This window comes from Heterocephalus glaber, unplaced genomic scaffold (assembly GCF_053883595.1).
Source record: "Heterocephalus glaber isolate CG9 unplaced genomic scaffold, H.glaber_assembly_v1.0 deba00001465, whole genome shotgun sequence".
Classification (NCBI taxonomy): domain Eukaryota; kingdom Metazoa; phylum Chordata; class Mammalia; order Rodentia; family Bathyergidae; genus Heterocephalus; species Heterocephalus glaber.
In genome coordinates this window covers 6560933-6588659 of record NW_028258312.1, presented here as the reverse complement: position 1 = coordinate 6588659, position 27727 = coordinate 6560933, and the positions used below count along the sequence as shown (strand labels likewise).

Sequence of the window (27727 nt, the reverse complement as noted above, 5' to 3'; positions counted from 1 at the left end):
TCAGAAGAATTCCTCAAAGAGGAAAATTAAAGGAAACAAAAGCATAATGCAGAAATATACAGTGTCCATTAATATCTTTACTTCTTAAAGAAGTTGAAATAATTTATATTTAATTTATTCTCTTTTAGTATTGTGCTGCTGTTAAGCCAAAAACAAACACTTGAAGAGTTGAAACAATCAGTCCAGCAGCTGAGATGTACTGAGGCAAAGTTTGCAGCACAGAAAGAGTTATTAGAGCAAAAAGTGCAAGAAAATGATGGAAAAGAGCCACCTCCAGTAGTAAATTATGAAGAAGATGCACGATCTGTTACATCTATGGTAAGATAAAAGTAATACAATGAGATACTTGAAAGAGTAGTATCTAGGTTATTAGTAAATACAAAAATTAATTCTGGTTTGCTATAACAAATTATCACTTTTGTTAAATGCAGGTCCTATTAAACTTGTTTGTAAATGCAAAATAGACTTGTCAGTCACCTCAGGTCACCTGGAGAGCACTTTAAGGAAGCACCTGTAGAGTCAGAGGAAAAAAAGCTCTTCTCTTGCCTTCAAAACTGAAAAGAAAGACCGCAGTTGTTTTTATTCCTGGGAAACAGCAGGAAGGTAGGGTGTTATTTTTAAGATAGAAGTAAGACATAAGGAGAAAGCTATTTAATTTTTTTTTCATTTTTAAGAACAAAAGAGTCTTACCTTAGATTGATAGTGTGTTTATTGTTTTCACCATACAAAATATTGATTTAGGTTTTAAAAGTATTTTCCTTATAAATAAGATCCTTAGTACATTAAACATCACCAAATCAAAATTTAATTTTTTTATAGTTTTGTTAGCTGTTTAAGAATGCCTAGTATAAGTCCTTTATTCTTCCTTCCCTTCCTCCCTTTCTCCTTATCTCTCTCCCTTCCTCCTTCCTACCCTCCCTTCCATCTCTCTCTCTTTGTATATTGATGGTTCTCATTAAGCAGAAGTTTTGCCCATCCCAACCGGGGACATTTGCCAGTGTCTCCAATTGCAACTGGTGGGTATGTAGGTATCCAGAGGCTGCTAAACATTGTCTAGTGGATAGAACAGCTCCTCCATCACATCTACAATGAAAGATTCTCAAAACTCAGTGTCAGCAATGCCATGATAGAGAAGTTATGAGCTGTTTCCTGAGGTTTGCTGAATGTACTCCATAGATAGAAATATTATGGTTAATGAATTTATAGTTGTTATTTCAGTAATTTTTCATTAATGTAGTTCTAAGTAGTATAATTTGATTATTAAATAGAAGTGGATGTCTCTGTGGGAAAAAAAGGCTGTACTATATGTGAAACTGCAGTAAATGTGGAAATGGCTATGAAGTATTAAATATTATGATTTTTGCCTCTTTTTGTTATCAGTTGAGCTATACTAATCAACACATCACTTTGTGAATTGTAATTCCTTGCTCTCCAGTACTGTCCTTCCCATAAGGATTTTCGTAAATGTGAAATATACCAAGGACTTTGTTAGATTTTCTTTCTTGCTTTATTATTATTATTATTATTATTATTATTATTAATGATACTGGGGGTTGTACCCAGGGCTACTGTACCACTGGGGCACATTGTGACCCTTTTTATTTTTTATTTTTATTTTTTATTTTTGGTACCGGGGATCGAACTCGGGTCATTGCGCTTGCGTAGCAGGCAGCAAAACCACTGAGCTAAATCCCCGGCCCTATTTTTTATTTTTTATTTTGAGACAGGGTCTCACTAAGTTCCCCAGGCTGGCCTTGATCCTGCAATCCTCCTGCCTCAGCTTCCCGAGTAGCCGGGATTACAGGAGTGTGTTACCACACCTAGTGTTTTATGATTTTTGCTGACTGGCGTATGCATTCTTTTGTAGGAGCATCAAGTTTTCTTTTTCTACTTAGCTTTTGAAAACCTTAAATCTTTCATTTTCTCAGGGTGCTTTATAAAACATTCCCATGTTTCCATGTAGGTGTGGAATTGGTTAGTTAGTTAGTTAATAACTTGATTTAATAGCAGATTGGTTAACACTGGCTAATTTGATTTTCATGTGCAGATAACCCCTGTGGGCAGTATCACGATAAAATAAAAGATAGTTATTCAGATTGCTAGACAATAGCTCTTTCTACTTGATAGTTGTGATTAAAAACCTGGCTTTCAAATCTTTTTCAGATCATTTTGTTTATTAGTACATTTGTGGAGTACATGATGTTTACATTGCTTGTGGGGAATTGGTACATGTATGTAACATATTGTAATCCCTTTTTCATTCCCTGTCCCTTCCCTCCTCACCCCACTCATCTCTTGATCCCCTTACTTTTTTTTGTACATTTGCTATACATAATGTTTACATTCCAATAGTTAATTCTTATTAAGAATATGTGAGGACCTGCCTTGCAAGCGCAAGGTCCTATGTTCGATCCCTGGTACCAAAAAAAAAAAATGTGATCATATGGAATTTAATCTTTCATAATCATTGAGTAAAGGCTTTCATCACCACATGAATTGAATACACTATTTCAGATATAATGTATAATAAAGCTTAAAAGAATAAACTGCTTTTTGGGACTTTCAAGCTCTTTTCTTGTACCAGTTTGTTAAGTGGTGATAATACCTTGTTAATGTTTACAAAGTGGTATTACGTATTTAATTTTATTAAATTTATTTTAAATAACAAATAGGTACTACAAATGTGTCTTATCTGTTAATTGAAATAATGCCTTTAGTAAGTCTTGAGTGAAGGATTAAAATTTAGTAAGTTATTAAATTTATCAATTTTACAAAGAATACTTACTATATGTTGTTTAAAGTAGTAAATTAGTATTTTATAAATCATATAGGGCACCCTCCAAATTGATACCAATTGATTATGATATTATACACGTACAAAAAAAGGACAAACAACATTCAGAAGGTAACATCTGAACAAAGACTTGAAACAGGTTCTTACTATACCACTTTGATATGTGGAGAAAGTGCATTCCAGTCACAGTGTGCATCCAGTACAAAAAGTTGTAGGGCATGTCTAGACTCTGCCATGTACAGCAAGGAGGAGTGAGTGGAGGAAGAGTTGAGTATAGGGTATGTGGTTAGATAAGAAATTAAGAATAGATCTTGGAGCCTTGTGGACCACAATTAAAGATTGTATCTTTTTTCTAAATTAGGGTGTTATTGCTTTGGAGTGTTACAGCAGAGAAATAACATGCTATTGCTTTGGATTGTTACAGCAGAGAAATAACATGCTATGACTTTGGGTTTAAAGGGAGCACGGATGGAAGAATGAGACTATTGCAATAACATGATAGAAGATAATGATTTGAGCAAGGATGGTAATGCTAAATAGGTTCAGAAGTACTTAACTTTGGGATGTATCAGGCTGGGCCCAAGAGAAGGAAAAGGGAAGAATTTTATATAGTAGGCAAAGATAAAATTTTTAAGGACCTTTGCTCCAAAGATGTTCAAAAATAGGGCAGTAAATTTGGGAATGTTGACTATTTTAAAAAGCAGAATTTTATCATATCTGAATGTTGAAGATGTTAATCCAGTAGGAAGGCAACAATTAAACATTTTGAGGAAGAAAGAGGGACAGTTACTAGAATAAATTCCTTAAGTAGGGAGAGATTATGGGATATAGTACTCAGTGGATTGGCTTTAATATTGGCATAATCATTGACAGGCAGGATGGTAGTTCTTGATAGGTGCGTGTTTATGGTGGTGATAGGGGTACTGGAATGTTCTCTTTTGATTTCTTTGTATTCTCAGTGAAGTAGAAGTCAAGGTCATTGGCTGAGAGTAAAGGTGCATGAAAAGTTATTGGATGTTTAAAAAACAGATGAAGGACTGAAATAATCTCCTAGGAGAATGGGAGAATGTATAGACTAGGACAATATCCTGAGATTGCTAAGTAATTAAGGTCATGGTTGTGTATGAAATAACTAAGAATATATAGCAAGCTGTTCAGTATTGGGATCACAGATTGAAGGCAGGACTTGTCAGCATGGTTGTATTTTTCTGCCAGGTGTATTGAGCCACACTGGCAGGGTGCAAAGTAGGCTGCCTAGAGAAGGCAGAACTTGCCTTCTGCCTGTTCTGTGAGTTTGAAGCTGTGGTTTTGCTATGTATGTTTTATGAATGAAGGCAGAGGGGCAGAGGAGCAAAGGTTCACATAAGAAAGTGATAATAATGATTGACTAAAGAATTTAAGGTATGTAAGGAAAAAGCATCAAGAAAGGAGTGGTAGTTTTAAATGGAAGAATCAGTTCATAGGAGGCCCAGAGTGATCAGAAGACAAATTATAAACATTAAAGTGTAAAACTCTGAATGCCAGTGTTTATCTTCCAGATGTTAGCTTAGAATTTAAGAAAAAAATTGCTTTTGGAAGACATTTGGTTAAATCATTTGTCTATATAACATGATAGCTTAGATAATTGAATCTTACATTTTTTGAATTCACTGTTATTTCTTTTTATTAATGACTCGATTAGCAGGATCAATAATAAAGTGAAACACCTTTAATGACACACTTCTAAGGGTATATAATGACTCATGATCACTTGATTTCTATCACAATAATAAAAACTTACAATTTTATAAATCTTAAAATTATTTAAAAATAATTATTTATTTGAGAGTATTTCTAACAGTGCAAACATTAAGAAATTTTGTCTTTTCACTATAATGCTTCCAGACTACTGAAGGAGACTAAATTCATTTTAACTTTGGCAGTACTTTATTAAAGAAGAGGAAATTAAATGTATCTTTAGTGCATTTAGAGAAAATATCTTTAAGGCCATTAAAACTTGTAAAGATTAGCCAGGTGTGGCACATACATGTAATCCCAGCACTTGGGAGGCTGAGGCAGGAGTTCAAGGCCAGCTTGGGCTACATAGTGAGTTCAAGGCCAGCCTGAACTACTTATACTTACCAAGACCCTGTCTCGGAAAAAAAAAAATAAAAAGGTGAAGTATAGTGTTTTTTTTGTTTTGTTTTGTTTTGTTTTTGGTACTGGAGATTGAGCTCCAGGCCTTTATACTGAGCTACATCCCCAGCCTTTTGTTTTTGTTTTTTATTTTGAGACAGGGTCAACTCAGTCATAATTTGTGGAAGATATTTCTAACTGTGCTAGTAGTATTCTACTGAGCGGACAATAGTACCGTCCTAAGAGTTTGTTCATATTGACTTGATGAGTTAAACTAGATAATTTTCTCTGTATGTAGGTTCTACTGGTTTGTGGGAGGTTATGAAATGTTTCAAACAGCCATGAATTCTAGAATTTGGAGCGTGTTGGGTATACTAAAAGAAACAGTATTACTTACTTTAGAATGTTCAGCCTTTATATTAATACCCAAAAAGAAATATCCTGTGGAATGCAGTCTCTAAAAATCCTGTCCTAACCTCCTTTCAGAGAGCCTCCTGAAGAGACCACAGTGCAATGGAATAAATTTTGAGAAATGTGGAGTTAGAAGATAAATCTTTTCTTGTAGAATTGGGATATGGACAGGTTAAATGTGATGATAACTCTGAAGGTATTTTGAGCTGCTCCATAAACTCAAGGATTATTTTATATGATACTTCAGTTCTAGCTCTTCTGGTGCTTACTTTTTAGCTATCTAGTTGTACAAACATAGTTTTTTTTTTTTTTTTTTTGTACCAGGGATCGAACTCAGGTCCTTGTGCTTGCGCAGCAGGCATCGAAACCACTGAGCTAAATCCCCGGCCTCAAACATAGTTTTTATTCAGTATATGTTGAATTCAGGAATTGAGCTTACTTGTCACTCCAGAATAATCTAATTATTTTACTTTATAACAGCATGTGCTTTGGGACCCAATGTATTATAATAATTTTCATTACAATAATCCTTTTTATATGTCAAATATATCTAGAATTGTTAGTACCATATAATAAATTACTATTTTAAAAATGTGTATATCTATTCTATAAGATAACTGCCTTTTATGATGTTTCTGAAATTGCAGTTTTGTTTAAGCCTTTCTGGCTAGACTTACATGCAGCATATCTCTGTATAACTTCCTGAGCAGCAGTAACAATAAAAAGCCTGTTTTGTTACATTTTCAACAAACAAAATATCTGATTTAACAAAAATTGCCTATTATTACTTAGTAATCCATTTTACATTGGTGTCTGATATTTCAGTTTTATATTTAGAATAGTAAAATGATCTCAAATCAATCAAGGCATCATATTGACAATATTATTAGAGTTTCAGACTAAGTGTCAGCAGCCCTGAGTTGAATTTTTTTTTCCCCATTAACTTTATTGGTACATTTTAGGTATACAATACAGTTACATTCATCATTGGGATCTTGCACCATTACATAAGTCTCTTGGCTCTTATTTTTTTCCCCTTCCCTTGCCCTCCCTTCACCCCCTCCACTCGTCCCTATTTGCAAAGACCTTGTTTCCATTTTTTTCCTCTTCTCATATTTTTTCCTTTCCCTTTTTTCCCTTTCCCTACCCCTCCCAATTCCTCTGCTCTTTTAGACCTTTTCTTCCTGTTACGCAATATCAGTTACACATTTTTAAAATTACAATATTAAGATCTAGGAGACATTATCACAGATTTTACAGAATTTAAAAGGATACAGAAAGCATATTTCAAAAATCTGTTTTGAAATAAATTTGACAACTACTAAGAAGTAACTTAGAAGACAAATTAATGAAACTAACTCTGGAGGAAATATAAAATTTGAATAGCACCTATTAAAGAAAGTATATTCCTAGCTTGAAAACCTACCTATATGACAACAGCAGGCTCATAAACATTTTAACTGATAAATTATATCAAACAATTAAGGCAGAAAAAAGAAGGAACACTTTTCCCCTCATTTTAGGAACTCAACATTATGCTAATCCTAAAACTGGATAAAGATAATAGAAGAAAACAGTATGCACATAGATAGAAATTTGTTTAACCAAACAAACTCTTAGAAGTCAGATCTGGCAGTATGTAGAAAGTGGTTTTGTTATAGGGATGGCAGTGTTGGTTCAGCATTGGAAGATCCACCCCCAAAAGTCATCATTTTAACAGAGGAAAGGAGAAAGCCATACGATCCTGTCACTAGTTGGAGAAAGAGTATTGGACTAAATTCTACAGCTGTTCATGGTAAAACCTATCAGGAGACTAGGAGTAGAACAGAACCTTCTCAACAGATCAAAGACATGTACTCCATACTTCCAACAAAAACTCTTTTTATGAATGGAGACGATACAATGCTTTCTTCCTAAAGTGGGGAACAAGGGCATATATGCCTACTCTTCATCTGTCCATTAGACTTTGAAACATAGGTCTAAACCGAAATAGTCTGGCAATAAAATGACACAACTAGGATAGGATTGGCATGGCAGAAGCAAAATCTTTCTATGTAGATGAAATGATCATCTACAGAGAAAATACTAAGAAATCTCTAGGAGCCCCTAGAACTTGTATTTGAATTTAGCAGGATTAGAAAACACAAGGTATATATAAAAATTCAGGTCTGTGTATACTTTCTGTAAATGAAGAACTGGATATTGAAATTTAAAAGTTATGTAGGAGTACAAAGGACCCAGAAAAGCCAAAAACAAAAACAAAAACAGTGTTGGAAGACATTTAGCACCCAATTTTAAAACTTCCTCTAAAGCTACAGTAATCAAGGCATTGTTGGTATAAGGAAAGACATATAGATCATTGGAATAAAACAGAGAATCTAGAAATAGAACCACACATATATGGTCCACTGAGTTTTGAAAGATTATTTAACATTAACATTTTATAGAATATAAACTCAATTCAAGAGCTGAGGAAGAGATAGTGTCTTCAGCAAATGGCACTAGAACACTTGGTATCCATATATAAAAAATTAACCTCAACCCTTTTTTTCCATACATGAAAATAACTTGAAGGGATCTATGAACCTAAATAAGAAAGCCTAAAAGTATAAAACTTTAAGAAGAAATTATAAGGGAAAATATTTATGAATTCAGGGTAGGCAAGAACTACCTAGGATACAAAAACCATGATGTATAAAAGAAAAAAAATTGATGAGATTCCATCAAAATTTAGAACTTTAAATGACATCATTAAAATGAAAAGTAGTCCTTAAACAGACCATATTTACAATGCATATAACCTATGACCAGAATATATAAAGAATTCTTAGAGCTCATTAATAGACAACCCAATGAAAATGTAGACTTGAGATGATAAATAGCCAGTATAGCACAAGGAATGGTGTGCAATTCTAGAATCAGAAAAATACTAATCAGTACAATAATAAGATTGAATTATACACTCATTAGGGAGATGAAGTCAAAACTTTTAAAAGCCTTGTGGTGACTTTTTCTTTTTGTTGGATTCTCCCCCTTTGCGTTTAATTTGTCATGCCCAGTGGATTCATTCTTCTGGGTTTCCTGGGGTTGTGATCCTTAATGTCTTTTCCTGGGGTATTGTCTAAAATTTTTTGGAGTGCTGGTTTGGTATTCCTGAAGTTCCTGAGGTGCTCTTTATCATGAAAGCATCTTATTTCTCCATCAATTTTGAAAGATAGTTTTGCAGGGTACATCAATCTGGGTTGGAGGCTGTTTTCCTTTAGGGCTTGAAATGTATCACTCCAGGCTCTTCTTGCCTTGAGGGTTTGCATTGAGAAGTCTCCTGTGATTCTGATGGGCTTTCCTTTTTATGTGATTTGTTTCTTTTCTCTCACTGCTTGTAGAATTTTGTTCTTCTGTTGGATTTCTGGAATCCCAACTATTATATGCCTTATGTGTAGATTTTTTTTGATTAAGGTTAGCTGGAGTCCTATATGCCTCACTTATCTGTATGTGAAGTTCTTTTCCCCTCCTTAGGAAGTTTTCTGCCATCACTTTTGTGAAGAGTTTTTTTATGTCATCTGCACTGTCTCCTCTTTCTTCATTGACTCCAATCAGTCTTATGTTATTCTTCTTTGCATCGTCTAGCAGCTGCTGGATTGATTTCTCATGTTCCCTTACAATTTTAAAGCAATTTTTCTTTTCCTGGTCACTACTTGCAATCTTATCTTCTATATGTGAAATTCTATCCTCACATTGGTTCATTCTGCTGCACAGACTTTCGATGGAGTTTTTAATCTCTTGGAAATCTGTTTGTATCTGTTTTATGGATTCCATTTGTTTCCTATGTTGGGATTCCATCATGTTCCTCAGATCCTCTATTTTTTTATCTGTGTCCTCTCTAGATTTATTAATCATGTCTTGTACCATGAGCAAAATCTTTGCTGTTATCTGAGTAATTATTTCTGATTTTGTTTTTCCCAGATGCTCTTTTGTTGCCAGTTCAGAGAGTCCAGGTAGTTGAGTATCAGAGTGTTCCATCTCGTTTCCCTTTGGGGTTGCTGTAGGTGATCTGGAAGTCTGTTTTTGAGGCTTGTTTATGTGTCTTCTCATTTCCACGGGGCGGGGGGGTTGGTGGTGGTGGTGCTTCTGGTGCCCACGTGGCTCACCTTCTCTGCCCTAGGAGCTTGGGATGGCAGCAGGGGAACTTCCTTCCGGGTGCTGGGTCCGGCTGAGCTTCACTGCCCTAGGAGCCTGGGATGGAGGCGGGGAGCTTCCTTCTGGGTGCTGGGACGGGCTCACCTTCTTGGCCCTAGGAGCTTGGGATGGCAGCAGGGGAACTTCCTTCCGGGTGCTGGGACCCGCTGAGCTTCACTGCCCTAGGAGCCTGGGATGGAGGTGGGGGAGCTTCCTTCTGGGTGCTCAGTTGAATTTTGTCTTTGCTGTATAAGTAGAGTGAGATTCCTTAAGCTGAGTGTATCTTTTCATAGAAAGAAGATACACATGTGACACATGTGACACATGTGGGTATGAGTGTTTCTTCTTTATTCCCTCAGGTCTCTTCCTCTGAAGTAACTTGCAGAAACAGTGTGTGCAAATAAAAGCATAATAGTAAATTATATGCCTTCCGTATACACAAATCATAAGGCATACAATACTGTTGTGTCCTTTGATCTTAGGTATCACTTTGTTTTTGTGCTTATACCAGTACTCCCTTTTTCATTTATTCATTCAACAAATATTTATTGAGTGTCAGGTGTAAGGTATGATTTTAGGTTCTAGTGAAACAGTAGCAAACAAAATAGACTCGATTTTTTTCTGTTGTCATGGGCCTTTTACTTTAATTGGAGTAGACAGTTGATAAGCAATTAAGCGTATAATATTTCGGGTAGTAGTAAGTTTTTTCAGGTAAAAATGCATTAATTTAGGATAAAAGAGTGCCAACTGATGGTTTTCTATGAGGAGAGATCAAGGGAGTTTCCCCTTGTAAGGGATTTGTGCAGAGTTGTGAAAAAAACTAAGAGAACAGAATTAGACTGTCGGGGGTGAAACTATTCCAGAGAGTGAGAAGAACTGTTCAGAAGCCCTGAGGTGGGAACCTGCTTGTGATAGAGAAACCACAGGGAAGCCAGTGTAGCTGGAATAAAGAGAGAGAGTCGTAAGAGACAGGGTCAACGAAGCAGGGGCCATTGAGGTCTTGTAGTCAATAGTAGAGCAATGTGTGGAATTTGATACTAACTCTTATTGACCAGGTAATTTAAAAAAGAATAATTTTAGTGGTGTCATTTCAATTACTAGAAGTCTCTTTTAAGTTCATGTTTAAAATCTTACATGAAACAATTTTTACAAAAATAGCATGTATACTCACTATTTTAATGCCAGTTTCTTTTATAGTTTAATTTGAATGAAAGAAAAATTCTTAAATGCTATTACATTCTGTGATTTTTTTAATTCCTAAAATAAAATTTTTCATTTAAATTTGAAATGATGGAAAATGGAAAAAAATAACATTCAGTGGGTAGAAGGTTGCAGTGTTTAAGGCAGCATAATGAAGAAATGAGATCATTTAGCCAGAGTAGTGGAGAATATGTAGCCCAAAGAAGCTTCTTTGTATATAGGATCTTAATACAAGAATGTTTTTAAGGAAAACAAAACATTATTCTGTATGTTGGGTGAGTATTAGCTTAAATCTTAAGGTCATGGGACCTAAAAAATAAACTTCAGATATATCAAATACTTAAATATAAGAAAATAAAGCTACTAATTACCTGAAAAAAAAATGTGAACATTTTTCTGTCAGAAAAGATAAAGGTAGCTGAGTGTACCGGGACTTGTTTCTGCATTCTCTATTCTGTTTGATTGATCCACAAGACTTTTTTTTAAATTGCCAGTACCATGCTGTTTTTATCATTGTAGCATTGTACTACAAGTTCAAGTCCAGGATTGTGATACCCTGTGGCTTTCCCTTGTTACTTAGGATTGTTTTTGCTATTTTAGGTCTCTTCTGGTTCCATATGAATTTTAAGATTGCTTTCTCTAATTCAGTGAGGAATGCTATTGGTATTTTGATTGGGGAGTGTGTTAAATTGGCATAACAATTTTGGAAGTATAGTCTGTGACTATCTTTTCTGAATTACTTAGACGTCAATGGCAGCTTTCTAAATCTCACTGTCACACTTTTCTTTGTTACCCATTCTTTTCTTCATATTTTTTCCATGGACCTTGTACCCCTTTCTTCTTTCTCTTTTATTAACAAGCCATTAGGAAACATTATCTTAGTATATTTGATGAGAGTATGTTGTATCTTTTGGGTCTTTTGAAGTTGAAAAAGTTTGAGGACTATTGGGTAAAGGATTTTGTCTTAGAGTCCCATTAAATTTTGAATGCCTCTTGCAGATGTAGTGCATTTTGCCTCATTAGAGTTTAATATATCTCAAGTCAGAGGCTTGGGGGCTGGAAGAGAGTGGGAATGATACTGTGAGTTGATGGTGCAAACATTTGAAAAGGTATTTTAAATGGCAGTCCTGTTCTTATAGGCAGAGTAATGAGGGATGTGGTGTTGGAAAGGAAAATGAGAGGTTGTTGAAGATGAATTTAGCCCATTTCATGATTTTGTATTATTAGCCTGGCTTTTCTCTTTTAAAAGTAATTTAGTTTGACAGAAGTATACAGAAAAACACATAATCAGAATAGAGGAGAAGGCTAAGGAAATGGTCTTCCAATTTTGGAAGGGAGAGTTTGCTTCTTAGTAGTGTAGCCAGAAATGGTAGGGGTTACAGGTGGAAGCAAAAGGCCTTAGCCAGGGTGAGGAGGAGATGGGGCAGTTATATAACTTGGTAGATAGTTGAGGTGAAGTAGGATATGGATTATGATAGGCATCTAGTTTCAAAAGTTAGTGACCAAGGGGCTAAAAACAAGAATAGTAGAGGTAGAAGGTCAGGTGTAGTCAAGCAGGAGGATCTAGGTTGTAAGGAAAAACTTTAGTTATCTTTTGAGAAATTTAGTTAAGAGTCACTAGAGTTTTGGTCTTTTCAAATTGTTACTTTCTGAAACTGATAGTTAAGTGGCTCTTGTTTATTTGTTTATTTATTTTGTAACAATTAGGCAGGTGCTATGGTTCACACTTGTAGTCCCGTCTACCCAGCAGGTTGAGGCAGGAGGATGTCAAGTTTGAGGCCAACCAGGGCAACTTCATGAGATGCCATCTCCAAAAAAAAAAAAAAAGCCACAATCTTTATAAGGCCAGAAGATTGTTCTTATTCCACAACAGGCTTTTTAGGGGAGAAATTGGGTTGCTTTAATTAATGCTTGGTTTTGGAAAGAACTCTTGCTTTCTACTCATTCCTTTGTCTCTTATGTCATGAAGGAAGAATCAAGAAAGAGAATGAAGGATATGTGACAGAAGAAAGATAGGAAGAGAAATAGCTGAGGGAAAGATCAGTAGAGAGAAATGAGGAAGATGAAAAGTAAAGAACAAGAGAGGAAAAGGAAATGCAGAGATAGGAAGCAGGTAAAAGTAAAAACAGAAAGGGGCTAGGGAAAAGGAGAAGAAAGAAGAGAGCATGTGACATAACACACTTTTTATTTCCTCTTCTCTCACCTGTTGTCCTCATGCCCTTCCCTGACTGAGGGTCCTGTGATGTGACCCACTTCCCTCTTCTCTCTTCCTCTGCTGTCCAGGTTTCCAGTTTTACTGACTAATGACTTGACAACTTTCCTCTGTTTCTGTCCTAAACTGGCACTGTACACAATAAGAATTTATAGGTAAGAGACATCAATGATATGGACATTCTGAGTTACAACTATTTTAAATTTTAAAAACAATTATTGAACCAAGCTAACTTGAAAGTGTCAAGTTTTTGCCATCAAGTTTAAGAAAATCTAATGTTTGGTAACAGTTTGTGGACTGATTGGAAAATTCATTCTCATGTTTGATTCAAATTTTAGATCAAAAGCCAAAGTATTTTAGGAAAATTTGTTTCTATGGAAATTATTTGGTGAACAACAAATGAAGTTGATGATTCCCAAAAGTTTTCATTACGAAGTATTAAATAAGATAAAATGAAATGGAAAATGTAGACATTTAGTATCATAATTTAGCACCCCTCCCAATAGAAATCTGAAATGTTGCAATTTTATTGTAGCATTTGTGGGAGTAAGGAAAACTAAGGATGAGTATGGATTTGCATTTTGCATCTAGGTACTTTAATTTGTTATTGATTATGTCATGGGTATTTAGATACAGCTTATGTTAGAATGTTCAAGTGTTACAGATATCTATATATTTTGATTTGTGATCTTTTCCAATTTTATTATGTATAAAACATTCATAGAGTTTGCCATTTATTAGGCCCCAGTGCAGATGTATTATTACAAAAGAAAATTGCTGTATAACTCTGTCATGTTCACTCATGGTGGGGTGATATAAGATGAAATTAAAAAATCATTATGAATACTCTAAGATCCATTTTTTTCTTATGATATTATAGAATTATATAGACTTTTGTGACTGCAATCAATTTCATAACATATTTGATCAAGTTTCCAGAGGATTTAATTCTTGTATTAAATCTAATAAAATTACTTTATCATATTTTGATCAAGTAGCATTTTCTTTTATTAATAGTATTTTATATCATCTTTCATTTGTATAATTGTGTTAAATTATATAATTTTTTTGGCAGCCTATTTGTTAATAATGAAAGTCCATGAAGTTTTTCTCTAAAGAAATGTAAAATGATAGAAATGCTGTACAGATATGATGATCATAATTTTTCACTATTTAACCTAACTAACAGTACTTTCCAGTATTGGATGAGAGTTTACAATTTAGAGGTCTCATTTTAATTTAGTTGTTGTTCATAATTTTGGAAGTTATGCTATGGAATTAAATCATAATTGTTTCTATTTTGAAAGATATTCTGTGCTTTTAAGGTGATGGAGTGATTAGTGCAAATACTTAAGATATTTGGTAGATGAGGAATAAAAGAAGAATGGACGACCTGTACTGTGGAAAAAAAAAACATTTATTCACTTTTTTGGCCCTGTAGGACTATGAAAGACTAATTTAATTTTGTTTGTCATTCCTTATCAGTTTCTTAGGTGATTTGGGTAGATGTTGCTTCTTTCCAATTTCTCTAAATCCAGGTTAGCTTTGACTTTGTGCTGAGCAGCTGTACAATTTGATTTGGGATTAGCAAACAAGGGGATGTCCCTATGTCCTTCTAATTTTCTTTAGAGCCCATTAGCTGGTTGGCTGGAAATGGAAGGCTTTTTGCTTTGTCACTTCTAAGAAAGGTAGCCCAGTGAAATGACCATGTCTGGGTGTCTGAAGATGATGGGGAGTATGTCACCAATGCTAGGGAATCAGGCTTTTGTTTTAAGTGGTTGGTAGAAAAGACTATTATAGCTCTGAGAATGTGTAAACCTTACATTGCAAGGCTCTTTGTAATGATTTCATGTTTCCTACTTTACTTGCTTATATTTATTCACTCATTCATTTGAGTATTTGAGGTAGCTAATGAAATAAAATTCAGCAAAATAAGAAATTAGAACCAGGAAAAAAATAGGTTGTAACAGAATATCAAGACTAGGGAAAAACTAGATAGACCATAGCATATATGTATAGCTTCTACTCTAGAGCTATTATTTTGTCTTTAAATTTCCCAAGGTCCAAAATGAAAAAGGAGATAAAGTAATATAGCAGTTTTAAAAGAAAGCATGTCACATTGCAGGGGAAGCAAAGCTTTTCATTGTATTTGGCTCTAATAGAATTTATTAGTAAAGGCTTTAATATTGACTTTTGTGGTAACAGTGCCCTTGACAGTATCACTGCAGCTGATCCAAAAGTGTATTCATCAGGCCATCTCTTGCAGAAGTGAGAATCCTATAGTGAAAATAGAAGCCATGACACCAAAATCATATCTCTTTGGGCCTAAGAATGCAGCTATCTATAAGCTGATTTTATTCAAAACTATAACATAGACTTAGAATAGTGGATAGACTGGAGTGTTTTAAAAATATTTTTAGTACTACTTCTCTTAGCTAAAGTTTGAATATATGATCAATAACTTCTTTAGGAGTAGTTCTCAATTGCAGATATTCTATAGTTGTTTAAGAATGTATCTCTAGGATTAGGAGCATTTACTAGTCAGTTTATTATGTGACTTTAAAAAATTTTGAAGACCTATAATTTATTTGAAAATTATTGGAAATATTTTCTTTATTAAAAATAATTTTTATGTTCATGGAAACATAATCTTCATAAAATTATTCAAATTTTGTCTCATTAGGGTTAAAATGCTATTTTTGATTATTGAATGGAAATTTCCAATCTTAAAATCTATATTTTACTTATTGATGTCTCATTATTTCTACTTGGTTATTCTTTTTTGTTTTTTGGGGGGCAGGGGTTTGAGATAGGGTCTCATTATGTAGTTCAGGCTGGCCTTGAACTCAGTGTAGCGCACGTTGGCCTTGAACTTGTGGTGATTCTCCTGCCTCAGCCTCCCAGGTTCTGGGATTACAGATGTGTGCCACAACGCCTGGCAGTTACTTGGTTATTCTTTTTTTATTGTTGTTACCAGGGATCAAACTCAGGACCTTGCGCTTGCGAGGCAGGTGGCAGAACCACTGAGCTAAATCCCCGGCCCTACTTGATTATTCTTAATTTCATGTTGTAGACTTTTTTTTGTTGGCTTTTTGTATAACCAGTCTTTTTGTATAGATTTTAAAGATAAGTAATTGAAGAGCTGAGAAGTTTGCAATTGTATGAAACAGTTTTCATTTTGGAGGGTTTAAAAATAGTTTTTAATGCATATTAATTGTATAAATTAATGGGCTTCATTGTGACATTGCCATACATGCATATATTGTATTTTATCATGTTTATAGAGAGTTTTTCTAAAGAACTGTATTTGTTAGCTGTTGCAGTTCAAAATTCTACATTTCCCAATAGAACATTTTTAAGAGACACTTTGATTTATTAGCATTTGGAAGTGCAAAGCTTCTTATGTTAGGTTTTGCTAATATGTCACTTAAGAAAAATTACTACAAGTAGGAGGAGTTAATCCTTAATTAATATTTCTGTGTGCTGGACAGTATGCTAGATATATAACATGAAATTTTATTTATTGCTGTCAGTCTTGCAGAGGCATTATCTTTCAGGCAGGAATATCTAAACTTGAGAAAATTAAGGGATTTGATCAGAATCAGAGTGGCAGATTCAGATTCAGACACTAAAGTTTACATTTTATCACCCAGCATTGCCTGGTTGCTAAGTCAACATACAGTCAGGGAGACCTTAGTTCAAATCTTCTTTGCTATGTATGAATATTTGAGCATAGGGAAAGTCACATAAGCTCTCTGAGAAGATTCCTTATTGACAAGAAGTGGCAAGTCCTGTAAACCTCATAGAGTTGTTTTGAAAATTGGTAATGTTTGCAGTAATATTTAACACAGGGCCTAGCCTACAGCTAAACACAGTAAATGGTGGCTATAAAGAAAGAAAAAGCTATCATGTCTCATAAATGTAGTTTTTCAATATTTTTTATGTTTGTGGCTACATTCCACTGTAACAGTTTTAATTCTTTTTAATAGTGTTAATGCCTAAAGGTGGGAAATTACCAGCAGATGGAGCTCGATGTTAGAAAAACCAAATTTCTGAAAATCAGATATTTTATTCCTTATATTTTAAAAATAAAATGAAATAATTTCATACAGTTTTGAAGTTTATATGTGATATTCTATTTTTATAATGTCATCCTATAACATAGTTCTAAATAAGTAGAAATAATGCTTTATTCTTATGTAAAATTCTTTGTTATATCTGCTGTCATGTAAAGTATAACAGTTCATTGACATGAATAAAGCATTTTTACTGAGAAGTTAATTTATAAAGACTGGCTTACCAGTCTTGATCATTTCACTCAGTAAAGTAAATGGATTGGTGTTCTTAAATTTAACTTGTCAAACCTCAAATCTGCCATTCACACAAACATATTTTTTATTAATGACATTATCTGTCACCTTCAGTCAGTTGCTCAAGCCAAAATCTTGGGAATCACCATTATGTTCATCTTCTTTTAAAGTTTTGCATCTATCCTAGCAGCAGGTTTTCTTGGTATTCCCTCAAAAATATATCCCAATGGCCTCTTGTCAGCATCTTCACTGTGATCATCCTGATAAAACTCACCATTTATTATACTCTGAGCCACTTTGAGCAATCTATGTGCTTGCTCTCTTGCCCTTCCTATATTTTACTTTCTACATAATTAAAGTGATCTGAATATGTAAATGATCTCATATTTATCCTGCTATGACCCCCCCCATGGTATTCTTATATAGGAGATGTGATCAAAAAGTACAGTGAATGTTTAAATTAAAAAAAGAATTGTCACAGTAAAAGACATGTTGCTACTAATTCCTCTCAAAATACCACCACCCAACACATTTATCCCATCATTCTTGTCACTTTCTGAAGCAATTCTGAAAGTCTTCTTTCACAAGTGTCTTTAGTTGCATTGTTTTGGCTGCTTTGATGCCATGAACCAATTCAAAACATTTACTTTTATGGTTGCTTTGACTCTGGGCAAGGGCCAGAAGTGGCACGTGCCAGATCCAGTGAAAAAGGTAGGTTTGGACACATTGCAGTACTTTTACAAACTTGCCATTCTGTTGGATGGTAGTCAGTATAGCATTCACTGCAGTTTTGATCACATTGTGTAAAGACACTCAGGAAAGAGGACTTACTGAACTGCTTCAGAAAGTGGCAAGAATGATGGGATAAGTGTGTTCAAAACAAGGGGGAGTATATTAAGGGGAATTGATGGCAATGTGTCTTTTACTGTAGTAAACCCTTTTTGAAAATTTAAACATTCACTATGTTTCAGTCACACCTTGTAAGTAGAAAAAATTCATCTTCCTTACCATAGCCTGAATTAGTTCCCACCTATCAAACCCCACCATCTTCTATCACTTGTTCTTACTGCTCATACTTTAGTCATTCTGTTCTTTGATTACATCAAGCTTTTTATCTCTGGGTGTCTTTCCTCCCTTTTTAATATTTTTCCACAATTCTGACAGCCTTTTCATCATTCCAGGTAAAATAATATTATTTTGAGAGATCTCATGACTACTCGAGCTAGAATTAGCCCTCATATGACCTTCCAGACCCTACCATCATTATATACTTTCTTGCCCCTTTTCTTTACTTATAACCACTTCTGTTATATTTGCTCTTACTGCTATTATGACTCCAAGTCATTTTGTTGACTTGTTGGCTAACATTTACTATGTCTTATGTTAGTTCAAGTATTTTGATGCATTAAATACTAATATATGTATTTCTGTATGTGCGAACTCATTTTATTATGGTATTGGTTTAGGTATATATGTGTATGTTTGTTTTTATTACTTTTTTTTCCTCCCATAATCCCTGCTTACTCCCCAAACTAACTCCAAGAACCCAGGAATTTTCATTATGTTTACTGCTGTTGTCTCTGCCTAAATAGTGCTTGATACGTAGAGGAAACAGAGGAAATAAACATTTTTTAATATTGGGCAAGTTCTTAGAATTTATAACAAATAGTCACTGAATATTTATAAAAAGAATTTCCTAGGGGAAAGAGGACATTTTTGATAGACAAAAATCATGCCTGACTGATTATTTTTAGAGTCTTTTTATAAAAGATAATCAGATATACAAAATAATCTACTTAGGTTTTAGAAAAGATTTTGACAATTTTTTTATTAAAGGTTACTACTACATATTAAGTTACATTGATATAGAAAAAAAGGTTTCAAATGGCCAAAGAATAGGTTTAAGATCAGAAATAAAGGGGTAGGAATAAATAGATGTTTATTTAATTGCAAGTATATAAAGATCAAGGTACCTCAGGAATTAATGATCACATCTGGACCTGGTGATGTAGCTCAGTGGTAGAGCATTTGCCCACCATGTGCAGGGGGTCCTAGGTTTGACTCCTAGAAATAACATATGTTATAGTTTGAATTGTGCTCATCCCCAGCCCTAAAAAAGGATATCTTGATGTAATATCTGGTACCTGTGAATGTAACCTTGTTTAGAAATAAAAGTGCTGGGTGTAATCAAGTTAACATCAGGTTTTTAGGGTGAGCTGTAATTCAGTATGACTCGTTTCACATAAGAAGATATGAGAGACTGACGTCCAGGGAAGCAGCCATGTGAAGATAGAGGCAGAGATTGGAGTTACGCTGCCACAGGCCAGGTAAGGTTAGGGCTCTGTGACTCTATAGGAAGTAAGGAACTATCCTTTTCTAGAGGTTTAGGAGGGAGCATGACTTTCCAACACTTTGATTTCAGAATTCTAGCCTATACAGCTGTAAGAAAATAAGTTTCTAAGCCACTCAATTTGTGGTACTTTTTTAAAGCAGCTCTGGGAAATATTAACAATGTCTATTGTGATTATTATCTTTATAAGTAATCTGAAAGAGGGACTGCCTTGTGTAGTATCTGAGTGATATTAAATTTTTCTAATTGTGAAGGGCAAAACCAATGGATATAAATGATGAAAGGAAACACCAAAATTAGCTTTTCTCTAATCTAGACTAAGAAGCAAGTAATCCCCTTGCTTTAGATTTATATTCTTTGTAAATGTTAGTTTTTATTTACTTTATCTCCAAGAGTGCCTGGCACCTGGTATATATTCAGTTAATATTGAAAGAATAAATGAATAAACTCAACTGCAAGTAGGAAACAAAGGTAAGAAAATGTAAGGTCATTCATTTATTTTGGTATAAAATCTAAAGTATATGTTTAAAAGGAGCTAGAATAAAATGAGACCAACAAAGAATATTGAGAAACAATATCACTGAGTTTATCAACACCCAAGCAGTAAAACAAAAGTAGTAAATTATTGTAGTATCTTTGGAAAGTCCTTTTTGGTAACAAAATACTTCTGATGAGATATAGCAGGGACCTAACCTCAGAAGCACAGCATTATGGTTAATTGCATAGATTCTGTAGCACAGTTGCTTGGATTTGAATCTTGCAACTACAGCTATTGACTATGTAACCATGGGCAAGTTAGATAACCTTTCTGTGCCATAGTTTTCTTACCTGTAATCCAAGGCTTGCAATATAACTGATCTCATAGAATTATTGTAAGGAATTAAGTGAGATAATGTACCTAAAATGCTGACAACAAAACCTAGCTGTGAGAAACTTTGCATCCCATGTTGTTTGTTATTTCTTAAATTTAAAATTATAGAATATTAGTCTTAGACTATAAAATGGAATATTTCTTGATGGACATGATATAAAGATGAATTTTTTAAGCAACAAAATAAAATAAGTGGTTTCACAAAAAGCAAAAGTAGTAGAAATTATTCAAAGAAGCAAGACTTAATTGTTTTTAAAAGTAAGCCAGGCATGATGCCACGTTACTATAATTCCAGCACCCTTGGGAGGCTGAGGCCTGAGAATCACAAGTTTGAGCCCAGCCTTAGCAGCTTAGGAATTTAGTGAGACCCTGTTTCAAAAAAAAAGACCAGGGGTGTAGTTTAGTGTGGAGCCCTGGGTACAATCCCCAGCACTGCAAAAGAAAAAAAAAAAAATAGGGCTGGGGATTTAGCTCAGTGGTTCCACCACCTTCCTCAAGAGCTGAAGGACCCAAGTTTGATCCCTGGTACCAAAAAAAAGAAAAAAAAATATTTAAGCCATTTAATTGGAAATGGAGCCAAAGGGTTTAAAGGAGGAAATATTTACATTAGAATTGTGATCCAGGGAGGTTTTACTGAGTTACCCTAGTGTGGTAAATCCTTTACTCTTATTTTTCTTGTTTTCACAAAATTCCTTGAACTTTGGCCCATTTGAAAGAATTTTCTGCACAAGGACTGAATATCTGGTATCTTATCATTGGATAGTACAGTCTTTTTTAAAAAAATGAGTTTATACAACAGAAGTTTACACAACAGTTAAGTTATAACAAATTATCAAAATAAGAGCCTTCTATTCAGATTAAATATTTATGGTTTTGAGTATCCTAGACAATGTGCCATTTCTCCAGACCAGCCATCTCATTGTATGTTTTTAAGTTCAAGGAAACTGGTGCTATGAGGAAATTTTAAATCTTTATCTTGTTGAGATCTTACAGATCATTTGCACGTAATTTAGAGCCTTTTCCTTAGAATCAGAATTCTAAAGTATTGGAGAGTTATACCTCATTAAAGAATAATAAAAATATTTGGTTAATAAAAAGCTTGCTATCACAAACTTTTGTTTCAAGAATGCTTGAAAGTTTTGTTTATTGTCAGAGATCTCAAGATCTAACTGTGCTGTATATGAAGAAAATAAGTTACTTTATTTTAAGAAATCAATTAAAAAAAGATGATTGGTTTCTGAGATAATGGATTTTCACTTAATTCATGAAGATTTCTTCTTTTTGCTCAATAAACCAGCATTTTTTGAATGTGTCAGTTCCTTTAATCTAAAACTGACTGGTATACTTCCACAACAACAGGGGGAGACGTTATGAAGTGGGAGAGCCGAGTCTGTGCTTTTCTGTCTTGAGCTTTTTGGTTTTTTTCCTTAGACAGGAAGGTGTGTGGACAAATTGGCTTCTGTGGACACCTATCAGTAGCTCTAGCTAAGATTTGAGATGTAGTACAAAATGAAATGTCTCCATTGTAAGGGTCCACTGGAACCTGATTCTCACTCCCTATTCTGTAGACAGTGTGCTTTAGATTGATCCACCGCCTTCTACCTCAGAAGCCCACAGATACCAGGTAAGGAGGAAGGGTCTCAGGCTTAATTTACCCAGCACACAGACATTATCTTAGGCTTAGAGTTTTGTAGATCATCTCTTGTATGTTGTTATGTTGTTGCTTCAAATGGGAAGAACAGGTTGTCTTGACAAACTTCAGAACCTGATAATAGACAAAGTTTTTTTGAACAATATTGTCATTCAGATGGGAAGCCAAGGCTATTTAAAAAAAAAAAGAAAGGGGCTTATTTTTCATTTTCTTTTCATTTCATTGTTCCTTTGTTCACATCTTAGATGTGAGAAGACGGGAGCTTTCCAATCCACTGAAAGATACATGAGCATGCAGTTTTGTAGCATATTTGAAGAAAAACATTGCTCATTTTAAAATCTGTAATGGCATTAAGATTTCTATTTTCTAAATTTCAGTTTCTTTGCTGACTGGTGAGCTCATGTAACCTTGTTTTTAATTTTTGTTATCAAAGGAAAGTAATAATATTTTCCTTAAACATAGGAATTAAGTAGTGAGAATAACTGATAAAGCTTTGCATTATAATACATGCAATACAGTATAATATATGGGTTAGTACTAACTTCATGATCAAATATTATGGTTTAATTTAGTAATCCAGAATGTATTATTCCTTAATCTTTTAATATATAACATATAAATTCTATGACTAGTATAGAGCCCTATCTTAAACCTGTTGTGTGAATAAATAATTATATTTACATGTTTTGTTAAACTTAATTGCCCGTATTCTTTAAGTCCCTTAATTAACGTTGCTATATTCTAGGTTGTCTTCTTCCAGATTTACTATATGAAGAAAAACAAACCTGGCCTTCCAAATAATGGAAATGTAAAAAAAGGAAAAAAAAAAAATTCCGTCATTATATAACTGTATATATCATTATATAACTGTTCCTATCTTTGAAGAAAGTTGAAATAGATATATAATTCCTGTTTTAAGTTACCTAAATGAATGGGTTAAGATGTGAGTTGTGTAAGTCACTAACTATGTAAGGCACTAATTGTCTTGGCCTTCAGAGGCATTATTACATATAAAATGATGAAGTGAACAAGATGATTCCAGTGGATTCTATATCTTTTAATACTGTTACGAATTTATAATACAAGGTAACATAAAAGCTATGCATACAAGTAATGATCTTAATATTTATGAATAGTTCTTACTCAGTGCCAGGATATTATTATATATGAAGTGATAAATTAGACAAAATTATCACAATGGCTTCTATCTCTCCTAATACTTTTTACCTCTTCCAGATTCAGTATATTAGGCAAAACAAATTCTGGCTTGTAAATAAGAATTGAAATGCCAAAAAAAGAGCTCAATTATTATGTAACTGCATATATGATTTTATTTTATTTTTATTTTTATCCTTTTGAGACAGGATCTTGCTATGTAGTCCAGGTTGGCCTAGAACTCACTATGTAGCCCCGTGAGGCTACTCTTGGTGATCCTCCTGCGTCAACCTCCCGAGTGCTGGGATTACAGGCCACCATACCCAACTTTTTTCTACTTTTGAAGAGAGTTGATATATATATAAAATTCCTGCTTTAATGTTGCCCAATCAGATATTTAGCTTTTACAATATCTTGCTTCCTTTTTAATCTTTATTTTTATAGTTTTATGATTCTACTTTGTTTTTTTGCTTACTTTTTTGTTCTTTGTATGCATTTTTATTTTTCAAGATAATTTATTTTCTGAAATTCTGCATCCTTAAATTTTATTCATTTTTCTTCTTCTGTATGAATTCTACTGTGTATGTTTTAAAAAAGTAGAAAAGATTTAAAATTTTATTTTACTCATGTACATTTTATTTAAAGAAAATAGAATAAGTTATTGTGTTGATGACTATCAGCCACCATTCTTAGGAAGACATTAAATAAAGAAATGTACACTGACTTGAAATTTTAAAATAATTCAAAGAGTAAATACTTACTGAACTTGCATACCTGTGAACTTCCATCATAACCATGATAATTTGTCTTTTACTGTTGGCTAATGGTTACCTAAATAGATTTTTGGCTCAGGATAAATTTACAAATACATTAAACATTCATCATCAGTTTATTCAAAGTCACATGTTACAACTTTCAGTCAGAGACACACATGTACATACCAGCTTACGTGGTGGTTCTACTCCTGAGCTAATGAGGGAAGGATTTATAGTCTCATCGAGTTACTGTCCTTTTTTCAGAGATGCTCTGACTTTAGTAGTTACTCTTTGATATTATTTTTGTGATGTTTCCGGCCAATCCCTTATCACCATAAGATACATACTGACTTACAAGAGCTACTTTTAGGCAGGAGTTGTGTCTTTTATCAGAAACTTGGATTAGTTGAAGCCTTGTTTTCTTCTGCTGAGACTAGATACCCCTGCCTGCCCCATGTTACTGTTACTGGCCATGTGCTTTCTCTTTCTATAAGGATGTCATATTGATGCTATATTAATGTGGCCAATCAGTCTTTACTGGGCTTTTATTTTCTCATTGCTGCTCATACAGTGCTTTTTTCAAATTTTTTTTTACTGTGGCCTCTGAAATCTCACTCTAGTAAGCAACTTTCTTTTTCAAGAGAAGATTGTTTATTTTCCTGTTAGTGGTTCTGAATCCTTCCTTTGTTATTATTTCACCCTTACGTAAAAATATCTTGGTTTTCAAAACTTGGGGAGTTGTGTTGTAATACATTCTCCTTATTGATGAAGTCTTTCAAACCTCTGTCTATTTCTCTTCACTCATTGAAGAATGTGCTATTTCAGGATCTCTTTCTCTACCCTTATCCATTTGGGATACTTGTATCCATTTTAGCATTCACATTGAAGACTGATTTAGAATCTTATTTTTTATATTCATTGATCTAAAAATGATATTGACTGAGGGATGGTATCTAGCAAGCAAATTTATAAATTTTTTGTTTAAATATGGAAGAAAGCATTTAGGCTCTTCTTGTTCCTCTTGACTAACTGGCACCAGCTCTGGTCTGCTTATTTTACAAATTTCTTGCTTCATTAGAAGGATAACTTATTTGGATAAGTTAATTTAGATGTATTTTTAGACATATGGCTGAAAGTAATCTGACCCCCAAAATAACATTTTTGTAAAAATAGAAAAATGTGGTGCAGCATAGTAATGCTGTTCTCACTGGTTTCTGTGTTTTAGAAAATGCTTACACCCAAATATAGGGCCTTGTTGTTGCACTAAATTCATTGAGGTGAAAGAGTTTTAGTGCAAGTTTAGACATTATGGTGATGGTAGTATTTGAAAATCTGACTTCAGTATCTTGCTTTATATTTTGAAGGCATAGTAGTCTTTTTTTACCCAGCTGTCTGGTTTTTGGTTGAATTCTTAGGAAGACTTAATTACCTCTACTGAATGATGGCTATCTCGCAAAATATTTTAAAGTTGTGTATATAGTTCATCGTTTGATATGATAATAGTATTTATGAAATAATTAAATTGTTGAGTTCCCAATTTATGTTTTTTATAAGATAATCTTTTTATAAGAAAAAATAAGCTATAGTTATGGAAGTGATTTTAAGGCCTGTTAGGTATTTTTCAGAAGAAACACATTAATGTTTCTTCAGGTCCCTTCTAATTGTACACTTAAGGCTATTGCTTTAGATACTCATTTCTGTTTAATTTCTAACAAAACATTTATTCTAGCCATGTAGCATCTTCCTTGAATGTATATTCTTTTTGCTGTTTTCCTAAAAAAGTAGGTAAAAGAGAGTGGGAAACAGTAGAAAATATGATCAAAGTTATAAAATAACCCAAAAGATAGATAATAGGTAAATACTTATGACTCTGATCTTTTAGCCAAAAAATAATTCGAGTCTTTATAGTTTTTTAAATTATGCTTGCATATGGATTTGAAACTATTTTATATTAACTTTATTTGGATTAACAAACATATAAAGACATGAGATCATTGAATATACTGTATAATAATGGAAATTCATTCCAAAATATAGATTTTAGTGCCCCTGAAGAGCCCTGGGGAAAAAGGAAGGGCAAAGAATGTTTTAGCACTTTTACTTAATCATAGCAGGTAAGGTATTTCTACAATGTTACTGTCATAAAGCTATTTATTGCACTTAACTTAGTGAAAATAATCTGCTTTGTTTGTAGTTTCTAGAAAGGATTAACTGTCTTAGAGCTCCTCTCATCAAACAAACAAAAACAATATAAAAGCACCTAAAGCACAGTAAAAATCTTGAATTAAAGAAGCACACAATCATAGGTTACCCTGTTCCAGAATGTGTTATTACTAATCCACTATAAGTGGTGACAGAACAAAGCATTAATACTCTAGATGACAGTATATTTTGCCGGTGAATTGCCATCATTAGCAGAGGCTGCCAAATGGAACACAGATATTATCTAAGATATAGTTTACTAGAATTCTATAAGTCCTTGGTTAATTGGTTTATCTATTGCTTAATTTCACCCAAAGCATGGTTGTTGTTTCCTTTGTATGTGAGTAAACAGAAATAAAGTACTTGAGCATCATATGGAATTGGTCTTACTAAGAAGTTTTTTTTTTTCTCTAAAAGTCAGGTTACCAAAAATGGCCAGCCATCAAGAAATGAAGACTTTTGTTAACTTAACTTTTGTTAAGAATGCTGAGCTCTCACTCAAAGAGGAAAATAGTAGTAAAATGAAGAGGGATAAGTGATTAAAAAAATCATTCTATGAATACTTTAAGATATAGGGGGAGGAATGGTATATAGAGATAGAAGAAATTGCAAAGGAGCATTTTATAACCTTCACTCATTAACTGTCAAACAGTGTTCATTTTGAACTTTGGGGAAGACAGGAATATACAGTTGTCATATTAGGACAACTTTTAAAAATGTATAGCCACGTGAGGAATCTCATTAGTAATATTTAGTTCCCAGATAAGTTATTCTTTGAAAAATTCTAAATTTCTACTCAAGTTTTAAGATATCTAACAGTCAATTATTTGATTTTTTTTTTGTACCTTTCATCCTCAAGGGAATGAATTGATGTTTTTAACCTATTTATAAACTTTAAGCAATGAAGTGTATTTTTAAAAATTCTAGATATTAAGCCTTTGATTTTAGAAATAATCTTGTTGCTGCCCTATTAATAGACGTATTAATAGGGGAGAAAATAAACTATTAAATTTAAATTATAGATTTGATTTTAAGTAGTAGTATTCCAAGTAAGAAGTTGTTATTCTTGCCTTGGAAAAGTTATTTATCCACTCTAAGCATTGGCTTTTTAATCTGTAAATTAAGTGCATTGTTAGGACCTAATATAGAGTTGAAGGATGAAACATACAGAGCAGTGCATATATCAGGTAATGATGCTTGGTACATAGCAAGTGCTTACAAGTGCTCAGTGTTATAGCCTTTTTATTTTATTTTATTTGTTTTTTGAAACAGGGTCTCACTATATGTAGCCCAGGCAGGACTTGAACCCATGGCAAACCTCTTGCCTCAGCTTCCAAGTGCTGGGACTTGAGCTGCATACCACATCTTGGCTATAGCCATTTTCTAAGCATATCGATATTCTTTTTACAACAGAGATCTCAAGTGATATATTAGGGTTATTCTCTTTGACATAACCCTTAACCCATTTATGCCAAAAATTGAAAATTTTTGAATTTTTGCACAAACTTCATATATGTTACCTAGA

At 33.7% G+C, this 27727-nt stretch overlaps 1 protein-coding gene across 7 annotated transcripts in view; it reads left to right on the top strand.

Moving 5' to 3' along the window:
- Fer (FER tyrosine kinase) overlaps positions 1–27727 on the top strand; it is a 415378-nt gene that overhangs the window by 94232 nt on the left and 293419 nt on the right. For all 7 annotated transcript variants that reach the window (XM_021255853.2, XM_013071121.3, XM_021255852.2 and 4 more), the window contains one exon: positions 129–318. In XM_021255853.2, coding sequence (XP_021111512.1) covers positions 129–318 — 190 coding nt within the window. The remainder of the gene's footprint in view (positions 1–128; positions 319–27727) is intronic.